Source organism: Miniopterus natalensis, chromosome 5 (assembly GCF_054644295.1).
Source record: "Miniopterus natalensis isolate mMinNat1 chromosome 5, mMinNat1.hap1, whole genome shotgun sequence".
Classification (NCBI taxonomy): domain Eukaryota; kingdom Metazoa; phylum Chordata; class Mammalia; order Chiroptera; family Miniopteridae; genus Miniopterus; species Miniopterus natalensis.
The window spans coordinates 35,601,446-35,614,491 of record NC_142085.1 but is presented as its reverse complement, the minus strand read 5'-3'; the positions used below and the strand labels follow the sequence as shown (position 1 = coordinate 35,614,491).

The 13,046-nt window shown below is 38.2% G+C and overlaps 1 protein-coding gene across 1 annotated transcript in view; it reads left to right on the top strand.

The window, feature by feature from the left end:
* Positions 1-1,224: 1,224 nt before the first annotated feature.
* Positions 1,225-13,046, top strand: part of CDC50A (cell division cycle 50 P4-ATPase accessory subunit A) — a 30,247-nt gene continuing 18,425 nt past the window's right edge. The window contains exon 1 of the mRNA XM_016207373.2: positions 1,225-1,526. Within this exon, the coding sequence (XP_016062859.1) occupies positions 1,290-1,526 (237 nt within the window). The 5' untranslated portion in view covers positions 1,225-1,289. The remainder of the gene's footprint in view (positions 1,527-13,046) is intronic.

Sequence of the window (13,046 nt, the reverse complement as noted above, 5' to 3'; positions counted from 1 at the left end):
CTTTTGTTTCCCTTTTCTTGAATTACCTTCCGAAAGATATGACTGCAGCCAAAGCTTTAAAGAAAATAAAGTCTGGGTGTGACTTACTCTCTGGTCTGGATTTCAAAGATGCCAATATAATGTGGATTGTACATTATTTTAAAAAGAATTTTACAAATATATGCTTATTGCGGAAATTTTGGAAAATACAGAAAAAGTACAAAGAAGTAGAGGAAAAAACATCCATCCGGTCAACAGAGGTTACCCTTATTTACTTTTTAGTTGGGCTTTATACTCTATACCTATATTACCTTGGTATCAAGACTTAGTCGCTCTACACACCATGAATATTTCCATCCGTAATTAAGTACTTGGCAGTTTTAAAGCGTCTGCACAGTATTTCACTTTGTAGTAAAGCTATAATTTTTTTTTTTTTATCAACTGTAAAATAAAGAGCTACAACTCATTACAAAACACTTCTTCGATCTGCACAAAAGAGCAACTCGGACACAGAAAAGATGGTAAAAAGTAACAAGACCATTAATGGAAGAAAAATAAGCGAAAGAGCTCAGGCAGAGGCAAAATAATAGGGCAAACCAAGACACATTAGGACAAGAGGGTCACCCACCAAGCACCTCACTTAATATTTGTATCTGCACCTTGGAGATTTATTTTAATTAGAGAAACTCGCGGTTTTATAACACAAGCAAATACTCCAATTCCCTACAGAAGAGCGAGCTTCGAGATAAAAACTTGTCTGGCGCCGAAACCATTTGTCAGCAGCTCCGGGGCTGCCCAGGGGGGTCGGCGCGGGGCGAATCCGACCTGCGGCCGAGAAGGGCCGTCGCCAAGACAACCAGGGCCGCCGACGGGTCTGTGCGAACAGAACCCAGCCAGCAGCGCAGACGCGTCAATGGCCGCCGCGCCGCCGCCTGGTCGTCCCTACGTCCCCCCAGGGCTGCGCGTGCGCTCTCGCGGCTTCACGTTCTGGGGGTTGAGGCCCTCACTTTGTCGTCACAGGGCAGATGAGCACGGCGCCTCCGCCCTTTCCCTCCCCTTTCTACCCTCTTCCCTTTCCCCCTCCCCTTGTCCCTCAGTCTTCTCATCCCTTCCTCTCTCCCCCGCCGTCTGGAGTTCCCAGCGCGGCCCAGGTTCCGGCCGATGGCCGACTGCGGAAGAGTGTCCCGCCTCTTCCGCTTTTACAGAGGAGGTCCCAGCGGCAGCGGCGCCTGCGCGTCTACTGTCAGGGTCAGCAGGCGGGTCCCCTGGGCGGTCCACCAGCGCGTCGCGGAACCGCGCCCGGGGGGTCAATGGCGATGAACTACAACGCGAAGGATGAAGCGGACGGTGGGCCCCCGTGTCCTGCTGGGGCCTCCGCTAAGAACCGGAGGCCGGATAACACGGCCTTCAAACAGCAACGGCTGCCGGCCTGGCAGCCCATACTCACCGCTGGCACCGTGCTCCCTACCTTCTTCATCATCGGCCTCATCTTCATCCCCATTGGCATCGGCATCTTCGTCACCTCCAACAACATCCGCGAGATTGAGGTGAGGGGAGCGAGTGGCGGTGGGATGGGCGCTGCCGGGGAGCCGGTTCCCCCGGCCCGCCCGCTCCTTCCTCAGCTCTCGGGAGGCTGACCCACAGCCCTCACCTCCCCCACACCTTCCCTCTCCCTCACTTTCTTGTTTCTTTCTGCGGATTTTCTGAATTGGCAGTTTCGTCCGCGCTCCCACCGCGATTTGCACGATTAGAGGCGGAATGAGTGTTTACTGCAGAGGGTGGGCCAGATGAAGAACACCCCTTTAATGGGCGGCGTATGTGGCTCCGTGCGGACTTTTAAATTTATTTTACCTCCAACGGAAGCTAAGAGAGAGAGAAAGGGAGAGAGAAAAAAGTTGTATGTAGACATTACTCCAGGAGAATTGACGTAGCCAAAGCGTCGTTACCTGTGTGGGAGTTATCTTAGGACACAGAGATGAACACCTTGGCTCTTGTTGGGCAAAGGACCCAGAGTCAGTCGTGCGGTATTGGTTTTTATCTAAAGAATCTGTCATATGTTACCAGGTCACATATTAGGACAGATGACCGAAGTGTGCACAGTACCTTTTTATTTTGAGCAAATTGATACTTTTCGTTGTAGGGCATGATATAGGTAAAAGGTAACCTGAAACTTCAATTCCGGTTTTGCTTTTAGGCTGTGTTTATTAATAACCATGCCCTACATTCGCCCTCGTGTTGTTGTTTTTTTTGCTTTTTTCCTAGATGTTAGACTTTAAAAAAAGAGTCAGTGATCACAATTAGTAGAATACTGCTTACTGAACATTTTACTTATATGAAACATGATAGAGAAACTTGGGGGAGCATCTTGAATTGTCAAAGCAGCAATCGTAGGATATTAATCCATCTGCAGTGGTGAAGATAGGTTGATAGTAGAATGTAAATATTTTGTATAGATGTTCGGTATTAAACATCTGCTAATTTCTTTCTTTGAATATCTGAGGGTATTTTTTATGTTTGGAAGGGCAGTAACCGGTACCAAGTTCTCTTGATTTCTTCTGTTCTATCAGGTTATATCATTTTCCCCCCTCTAATTTTATGCATATGATTTAATGGAGCTTTCAGAGTAGTTTTATTTCAACTACAGGAATAGGCATAAAGATATCTGTTTTCCAATGTAATTTATATTACCTCTAAAAGCAAAAATCAGTATATTTTTTAATTGTACAGTGTTTAATTGTACACTTCTATGTTAATAATAGTAACAAGGATAGTATCAATAGCATAGTTCAGAAATCTTTTACTAAAAATTCATTTTCAGTTTAATAACTAGAAAAGTGTCACAGTATTTTTTTTCAGCATGCATTTTTATTTGTTTTATCGTTTCTGTCGCAGTAGTCTTTCAAATGTAGTACTTGTTCTCCCAGCTACACTAGGGTCAGACATATGAGTAAGGTGATGTATTGCAAGACCATGGGCTCTGTGTGGGCAGGGATCAGACAGAGATGGGTTTAAATTCCAGCATAGCCATTAACTAGCTCAGTTTCTTAGAAAGCTTAATCTCTCTGAGCCTCACGTTTCCTTACCTGTAAAATACATAAATAATGCCCATCTTTTAAAATGTGAGAATTAGAAACAATATAGATAAGATTCTTGGTATTAACTTTGTATAATAAATAGGTACTGTTATTATGATGTTTCCTAATTAGGAGATGAGAAATGGATCCAGAGAGGTTGACATTTGCTAGTAAGCTAGAAAAATTGAGGCAGAAACCCAAACCCAGATATCTTTATTCCCAAACATAAGCTTTTACACTACATTAGGTTTCTTATGCAGTGTTAATAGTTAAGTAGAAGAAAATAATTAAACATTAGAAATTTGATCATCTTATTTAAACTTCTTAGGATATTAAGATAAAAGTAGCAGAAATTTGCAGTTTTATATGATGGGTATTAACAAAACTCAACTTCTGTTAATATTTATTACACTATGAAAATAAATATTTACTTTGTTTAAAACTTTCTAGTTTTGAAATAAAATAAGGCTCTTTACACTAAGTAGTTGATGAAATGGAAATTTCTTAAGTAGTTCTCATCTATATTATACTTCTGATTTCAAGTGGCCTGAAGAGTCTGCTACAGCTTGGTTTGGTTAAAAGGACACTGAAGCTGAAAAAGTCAACGCATTAGAGTTGCAGTACCACCTTTGTTAGCGATCCTAGGCATATTTTTGAGTCTCAGTTTTTTTACTTGAAGAACCAAAAGATTCAGACTAGATGATGTTTAACTCTAAAATTGTATGACTTCCAACTTTAGTGTGGTTTTTAAAAAAGTGCTGCATAGCCAAATGTTACCACCTTTGGAAGTAGAAGAAATGAAAAGTAGAACTGATTAGGCATTTTGTAACCAACACTGACATAAATAGTGCAAGTAGAATCAATTAAAAAAATTGGTTGTTAAATATGTAGAAAATTGATTCTGAATTGAGCCTAGAGTTTATTATGAGAAAAACCTAGGGAGCTTTCCCCAAACATGCATGCTTGCTTCAGTCTACTCTCCACCCTTTGCTAGACACTACTGTAGTTTAGTTGAAAATATGTTGAGGATTATTTAAAGTAAAGAACCAACCCAGAAGTTCTTGCAAACATTGACTTGCATACTATAAGTTGCTCACACCCCTTAGCTTGTTTCCTCATTTTCGAAAAATTTTTATAATATTCATTGCTGTGTTCATTATATTACTAGGCCAAAGGATCGTTGCCAAGTCAGAATGCTTTTTTTTAAAAAAATATATCTTTATTGATTTGAGAGAGAGGAGTGGAGAGGGGGAGAGAGAGAGAAACAGAGTCATTGTTGATCGGCAGCCTCCTGCACGCCGCTGGCTGGGGATTGAGCCTGCAACCCAGGCATGTGCCCTGACTGGGAATTAACCTCAATCTCCTGGATCCTGGATCCTACATTGATGCTCAACCTCTATGCCACGCCCGGCAGGGCAGAATGCATTTGTAATATAACTTAATGTGCTAAGATAACAAATCCAAACTTTTTAAGTATAAAAATCAATGGGTCTTTATGCAACTAACAGAAACGTTATACTAAAAAATTACTACTCTTGTAAAGCATGTTGGACTGTCCTAACAAAGGTGTAAAAAAGGTATTTTTAAGTTTTAATGCTTGTATTTGGCAGTATATCTCCCCGTCCATTAGGTTTATATGTCCTGTTTAGTTGGTTTTTAGATTTTCCATAATCTAATAAAATGAAGTTATTAGAAAACTAAGGCTGTTAATTTTATCTTTCATAAGAAAATATTTTAGACATTTAATGTCTCACTCAACACTTAAGGTTTATTTATTTATTTATTTTTTAATATATCTTTATTGATTTCAGAGAGAGGAAAGGAGAGGTAGAGGGAGAGATAGAAACATCAATGATGAGAGAGAGTCATTGATCGAGCCCGCAACCCGGGCATGTGCCCTGACCGGGAATCAAACCCTGATCGCCTGGATCTTAGGTCGACACTCAACTGCTGAGCCACGCCCGGTCGGTTTAATATCTTCATGTATTACTAACAGCAAGGAATAAATATTTCCTTAATTTGTCAATTGTAGGAGTCAGACACATCTTTCTCCTTCAAAGGTAGTGTCTTCCTAATCTAAGGCCCTTCCTTGTTGCTGAGGCTGAGATATTAATTGAATAGAGCTAACTTGGAAAAAAATAGTGAGGTAATCTTACTTTTGCAAAGGCAGTTATCAGTGTGAAGTTAAATAGTTTAATGGTTAGAATTAGATGAGGACATTATTTAGAGTAATATTCAGAGTAAATTAAAACTAAATATTAACTTCAAGTTAATATTTCCAAAAGTATTCAAGATACATTTTCATTAAATTTTAGTGGATTAGCAGCACCACACCAAGGTTGATAGAGAAACCCTAAGTCCTTTTTTTCACTTTATATTTAATCCTGATTATTTTCTGTTTCCCTTGTTTTTGATAAAAATACAGTTTTATGTATTTTTTTACTCCTGTGCAACTTGGATTCTTAGATTCTAAGATTTTTAAGAGGAGTAAATTTCTCTTCTGCATTTAGTATTAAAGAGTCAAGGAAGAATAAGTTGCTTTGTAGACTTTTAAACATTAATAAGCACTTTATGATAAGAAGTTTGAAGATTTTAATATTCAGATGAATTGCAGTTGCTTAGAAACAGACTCTTGGAAATTAAAAGGTTTGTGGTGTTAGTGTTTTAATGTTACTCAAGTAACTTTAGTACTTAGAGCAAGGCATGACAAAGTAAATACGGCCAGCCAGACGGGTTTGTAAGGCAGGCCCAGGAACTGAGAATGGTTTTACAGATGAACATTTACCATTTATTTGATGACAGGGAACATTAAGTTTGAATGCCAATTATGTGAAATAATTATTCCATTCCCTCCAAATAATTCCATTCTTATTAGTAGACCTGTGTTACCAGAAAATTGTACACAATTGTTATTATATTTTAATTATTATCAATAAAAATTGGTGTAAATTTGTTTTCTCTTTTGTTATAGAAGAGTCTATATAATATCCTCGGCCTTGTCTTTTGGTTTGCAAAGACTTTCTGGCCCTTTACAAAGAATAATTTCCTGACCTTGACTTCAAGTTTTATAGAAACATACTGGCAAATTTACCGTTTGTTACAAAAACAGTAGTAGTATCTAGTCTAATCCTCAGTAATCTTTCACTTAAGTATAATGATCCCTGACAATTGCTTGTGTTCTGCCTTCTTAGTACAAATTAAATAGGTATAAAATGCCTTAGCTAAATTACCATTAATCTTGGCTCAGGCAACATCCTTCTTCATTTCTTTGTCACAGTCAGATAAAGTTCAAGCAACCTAAAGAAAATTGCTTTGAAAGTTTTACTTAGGTTACCTTTTGTCTTTGTTAGAGCCTCTAGAAAGGACTCCTGACAAATTCTTCAGTGTGGAATGATCAGTTCAAAGGGGTATTAAAAATGCCATTTTAAACTTAATTTAATTAATACTTAGAATGATTTACCTTATTACTCAGCATTTTGTTGCGTGACCTGTTTAGGTCTTATATTGATTTCCTTTAAGACAGATTTACACTCAAAAGTGGAAGTTTTCCAGTCCTTATATAGTGTAAAAATTGCATGTCCTTCAAATTCTTCTTTTCCCACTGCATTAAATTTAGTCTGTTTCTTAGGGATAGGTTAGAAATAAGATGTATTTTTAGAATTACCAAGAAGAAATGCTAGTTTAATTTAGGGGAAAAATTATAGTGGTAGCAAAACAAAGCTGAGAAATGTGATAACTCTTAATTTACTTATCTACATCTGTTCTGTTTTGCCTCTGGTTCTTTGTGTTTTGTATTTAAGCTGATGGGCAGGTTTCCAGCTTATTGTAGTCTGCACTGTGCCTTGTATGCTTTTGACATTTAATAAGTATTAATTTTTATTTATTTATTTTTATTATTATTTTTAATATATCTTTACTGATTTCAGAGAGAGAAAAGGAGAGGGAGAGAGAGAAAGAAACATCAATGATGGGAGAGTCATTGATCGAGCCCACAACCTGGGCATGTGCCCTGACCAGGAATCGAACCCCGATCGCCTGGATCCTAGGTCGATGCTCAACCGCTGAGCCACGCCTGGCCAGGCAGTATTAATTTTTAAAAATAAGGGAATTGTAGTTCCTCTCCCACCTGGTAGCCTCTTTCTTTTTTGGATAAGTTATGAACCATTATCTTTAGTATAAACTCTTTTTCCCCCTATATTTATTGAGGTATAATTGACAGATAAAAGTTGTGTATATATGTATATATAGTATGTTCATTGTGATGATTTGATATACGTATACATTATGAAACGATCACCTTAGGCTAATTAACACATCCATCACTTTCCATAGTTGCTCTTTTTGGGGGGAGAGGGGTGTAGTAAGAACACTTAGACATAACAAGTGTTGATGAGGGTGTAGAGAAAAGAGAACCCTTGTAGACTGTAAATTGGTACAGCCATTACAGAAAACAGCATGGAGGTTCCTCAAAAAAATTAAAAACGAGAACTACCATATGATATGAAACTCTCACTACTGTGTATATATCCAAAGGAAAGGAAAACTTTGTTTTTATACCCAATACATTTTATTACAACCTGGACATTAGGTCAGGCTACCCTTGAATTTTAACTGATAAAGGATATTGTAGTTTTTTGATGATAAAAACTCATACACTGAGTTAAGTTTATCAGGAGTTTTAATCAACATTGAGCATTTTCTGTATGAAAAGTCCTGCTGTGGGCATAGTGGATGACAGAAAAAAGTTTGTGGACAGGGCTTTTTAAAATTTTTTTTGGCTTAAGCATAGAGCCCTTCTTACAGAGCCCGGAATCGTTTATAAGAAATTTTTTTTTATCCTCACCCGAGGACATGCTTTTATTGATTTTAGAGAGAGAGGAAGGGAGAGGGGGAGAGAGTGAAACATCGATAGGTTGCTTCCTGCACATGCCCCTACTGGGGATTGAACCCGAAACCTAGGTATGTACCCTGACCGGGAGTCAAACACGCAACCTTTGCATGCACAGGACAACGCTCAACTGAGTCACACTGGCCACGACAGAGCCTGGAATCTTTTGAAGGAGATGAGACAGGCACATAAAAGGAAAACTAAGCATTGCTAGGTGAGTGGCACAGACAGAAGTAGTTCAGAGGAAGACAAGATCACATCTGTCTTTACTAACCATGGAGAACTTTGTGGTAGATGTGAGCTTTGAGCTTGAACTTGAAGGATAGGTAAGTAGCAATTCTAAAGGGGAGGTTGGATGCATTTCAAGAAAGGAGATTAATAAGAACAAAGATGTAGTGGCAGGAAATCAAAAGAAAATAGGAATAAGGGCAGATCAGCTGGTGCCAGGTTGTGGATAGACTTTTATGTGATAATGAATGTACTAAATTGGGAAGGTAACATGATTGACACAATGTATATCACTTCAGATTGGGTTTAGCAATGAGTAAGATTTTCATTCTCATGTGAAATCTCTTAGAAATATAGTCCCTGGCTAGTATGGAGGCTCTGTTTTACTGAATCCACATTGTCTAGTTTATGCTCTGTCATTCCTAGCCGTTGACTCAATACTCAGTCCAGAACGGAGGCTAGAGTTCTAGTGGCCACATCTTTTCCAGGTAGTAGTGCAGAAGAAGGGATGAAGAGCAGAGGCATAAAGACCTTTTAAAGAAGGTTCTTGGAAGCTGCCACATATCACCTCCACGTACTAACAAGCCACACTAGCTGTAAGGGAGGCTGAGAAATGTGGTCTTTAGCTAGTAATTGAGAATTTTATACTGTGGAAGAAAGGTGGCACAGAAATTGAGGTGAGAGGTTGTTAACAGTATCTGCAACACAGGGCTATATATGGGAAGATTTATCTGGTGGTAATATGGTGGCTGGATGGGAGCTGAATCATCTAGATGTCAGAGTCATTAGTTTAGACACTGAATGATGATTACATTTTTATATTGACTATAGTATTGAGTTGAATTTGGTCTCGTGTTTTGTATATACGAAAAGCAAATCAGATATAGGACTTCGATAAGACTTAAAAAGTTATGGAACGAATATTCTCTCATTTTCTTCTGCCTTTTTCCTTCCTTGTTCAGCATGTAAATGTGTTCCAGTTTTTGTCTATGAAAAAATAATCTGGCCTGTGTGGCTCAGTTGGTTGGGTGCTGTCCCATGCACCGAAAGGTTGCCAGTTCCTGGTCAGGGCACATGCTGGGGTTTTGGCTCTATGCCTGGTAGGGGGCGTGTGGGAGGCAGCTGATGGATGTTTTGCTCTCACATCTATGTTTCTCTCTCTCCCTCTCCGTCTCCTTTCCTGTCTCTCTAAAAATCAATAAACAAAGAAAAGAAAATATCCTATCTTGATTATACTTAATAATGAAAATTTGATAATGACTAGTATTATTTGAGTGTTTAGTCTGCTAAGAATTTTATGTATGTCATTTGATACAGTGACACTTGTAAGTGTAATGTTATTCTCTTCATTTTATTTTTGGTGGGGGTAATTAAATCTGAGAATAAGTCATTTGCTTAGTCACATAGCTGGAATTCAGATCCTCGCACTCTGACCTCTTGTTTTGTTTCCTCTAGGTGCTGGTCTATATTCTCTTTTTTCACAACTGTTTGAAAAGAAAGATGTCCACACTTATTGATAATGTCCATTCCCATCTCCCATTAACTCATTCCTTAACTCACTGTATCTGAAGTATGTTAGATGGTGAAAAGTGCTATGAAGAAAAATGAAGGGAAATAGGAGTGGTTGAAGGATAGTTTACAATTTTAAATAGAGTGGTCAAGGAAGGCCTCTGTAAAGTGATGTTTGAGTAAATGTCTAAAAAAGGTGAGGGAGTGAGCCATATTTATATCTGAGGGAAGAATGTTTCAGAGAAGAAATAATAAGAGCAAAGGTACTGAGGAGTGTGCTTAGTAGGATGTTTGAGGAACAACAAAGAGGTCAGTGTGGTTGGAGCAGATGAGAAGTGTGGGGGAGGATAGTAGAAGATGGGGTTAGAGTGGTAAAGTACTGGAGTACACATCACATGAGTCATTATAAGGATTTTGGCTTCTACACTCAGTGTAATGCAAAGCCAACTGAAAAATTTTGCACAGGTAGGTGACATGATCTTACTACTTGTAGTTAAAAGAGTCACTCTGTCTATGATGTGGAGAATACTACCTGGGGAATAAGTAAAAGAAGAAAAACCAGTTAAGGGGCTATTAGTAATAATTTGAGTAGAATCAAAGATAACTAAGATATTTTGGTCTGCATTGGAAGGATGGAGTTGTAATTTATCAAGATAGGGAAGACTGCAGAAAAATTTTGGTGTGGCAGTAGGGGGCTAGGTAGTGAGAAGCTGAATAAAGAGTTTTTTGTTTTGTTTTGCTTTTGATGTTGACTTGTTATGATGAGATGGCCTTTAAACAACCAAGTTGGAAATAATGAGTAGGCAATTGAACATATGAGTCCAGAGTTTAGGGGGAAGGTTGAGACTGGGGTTACACATTTGAGGGCAAATCAGCGTAGATACATAAAGATGTAAGATGGAATGAAATCAAGAGAGTGATTGTAGGTCATAGAAAAGAACATCCAAATACAGCTCTGAGTCACTCCATTGATGAGTAGGTTTGGGAGATGAGGAGGAACTAGCAAAGGAAACCAAAAAGAAGCAGCCAGGGAGTTAGGGAAAAAAAGCAAGGAAAGTTTGGTGTCCTGGAAACCTATTTCAAGGTTTTTTGAATCTCTCTTTCCCATTCCCGTTGCCCTTTTCTAAGTCTATGTTCTCAGCATTTCTCACCTGGATTATTGCAGTAGCATTCTGTTTTCTTTATTTCTAGTGTGGCATTTTTTTAAAGTCTTTATGCACGTTTCTGCCAAAGTGATCTTTTACATTTTTAAAAATTGATTTTAGAAAGAGGAAGGGGGGGAGGGAGGGAGGAGAGAGAGAGAAACATTGACCGACTGCCTCCTGCATGTGCCCCAAGTGAGGATCCAACCAGGATCAAACCTGCAACCTGGGTATGTGCCCCGACTGGGAATCGAACCCACCATATACTCAAACCAACTGAGCAACACCAGCCAGGGCCAGAGTGATCTTTTTAAAAGGCTAGTTGAAATATTGCATTGTCTTGATTAAAATTTCTCCTATGGCTCCCTAATGTAAGCATTCAGGATAATATTTAAATCCCTAATATAAAATGTAACTTTCTTCATGATAGGCTCCTTTCTACTTCTCTAGCCTCATATACCACTCCCCTACCCTTTGTTCCAGCAGTAGCAAACTTTTAGTTTCTGGAATGTGTCATGCTGCTAGATCTACCTGAAATGTCCTTCTTTTTTGTATTCTACCATGTTTTTCAAATTTCCTTCCTGCCAACACTGTGGGAAGTCTTCCCTGATTTCTCCCTTTCCCCACCTCATATATATGCTTCTTTCAGATTCTGTAAGTACTTGCTTATGACCTGGCATAACATTAGCAAATTATATTTTATAATTGTTGATTAACATGACTTTCTATTCCACTAGTCAGTCTATAAACTTTTGTGGTACAAACATTGCATTTTTCCATTATGTATTCCCATCCTCTATATAGTACAATGCTTGGCATCTAATAGGAACTAAGATGTTTGAATAAATAAATTCAGTGGTACAATCAAGAAATTTTAAAACAACTTATTGAGAGTTTATTGATCATCTGAATGGTACTGTGGGTCTGAGGGAGTTATTAAAATTAGCCAAGGAAAATGTTAGATACCACAAGATCAAACTTGTGTAACTATGATACCCATCTGTATCTAAAGGCAAAACAAATGTAGTAAACAGGTTGATTGGCAAATGTTGCAGAAAATGAGTGCGTGATTTAAAAAAGTACCCCCCACATGCTCAGCCGGTGTGGGTCAGTGGTTGAGCATCAACCTGTGTTCCAGGAGATTGCAGTTCCATTCCCTGTCAGGGCACATGCCTGGATTGTGGGCTTGATCCCAGTGGGGGATGTATAGGAGGCAGCTGATCAATGATTCTCTCCTCATTGATGTTTTTATCTTTCTCCCTTCCTCTCTCTGAAATCAATAAAGATGTATTTAAAAAATAAAAAAAATAAAAATGCCCCCCTCCCCAGTTTTTTTGAACACTTATTTTAGAAGGAAGTACTCTTGTATCCTTATTAGTTCTGAAAAATTGGAAACTGTGGACCAACCATCAATTACACAGATTTGTAGTTTAATTTCTAAAATTAATTAAAATGTAAGAATGATTATGTGACATTATAGCATCTAATAAAACATTGTTTATCAATATACTGAGTGAGTTGGCTGTTGTTCTAAGCTCTCAGGTCTCACATTATCTATGATAATAATTATGAAAAAAAAATTAGAAATTGTATGTTTTTACTTGATTTAAAAAAATATATAATGTACTTTTTCTTTTTCCTTTTAAAAAACTGGCATGAGGTCTCAAAGTTTTATCTGTAGTGGAAGCAATGAGAGTCAAATTCAAGGATGCTAAGTATATTGCTAAGGAAGAATTGGCAGAACTTGGGGACTGCCAAATATGCCAAGATTTTGAGCTTGGATGCTTGGGACAATGGTGGTATTATTTACAGGTTTCAAAAGACCATAGTTGGGTGTGAGATTAAGGGATTCAAAGAACCATCATTATTGATTTTTTTTTAAGTCAAGTTTTTAGTGAAGTATAACCAAAAATGATTAACAAATCATATATGTATGGTTTAATTTTCAAAGATCACCATGATTTGAAATAGAGTTTCAGTTGGGAAGGAAGAAATGCAACCAAACCAATATACTTAGGAATGTAAAAAGGGGGCGGGGGTGGGGGTGGGGAGGAGATAAGACTAGTAACAATTTAAATAGGGTAGTGTAATGGATGACACATGATACCGCAAGAGGCTATTGTCAGAAAGTAGCACTGGAGAGAAAGGTAAAAGGCACTAATGTTTGAATATCAGTTATATGACTATACAAAAACATTTTTTTTTTTAATAAAAAAGACCATCTAT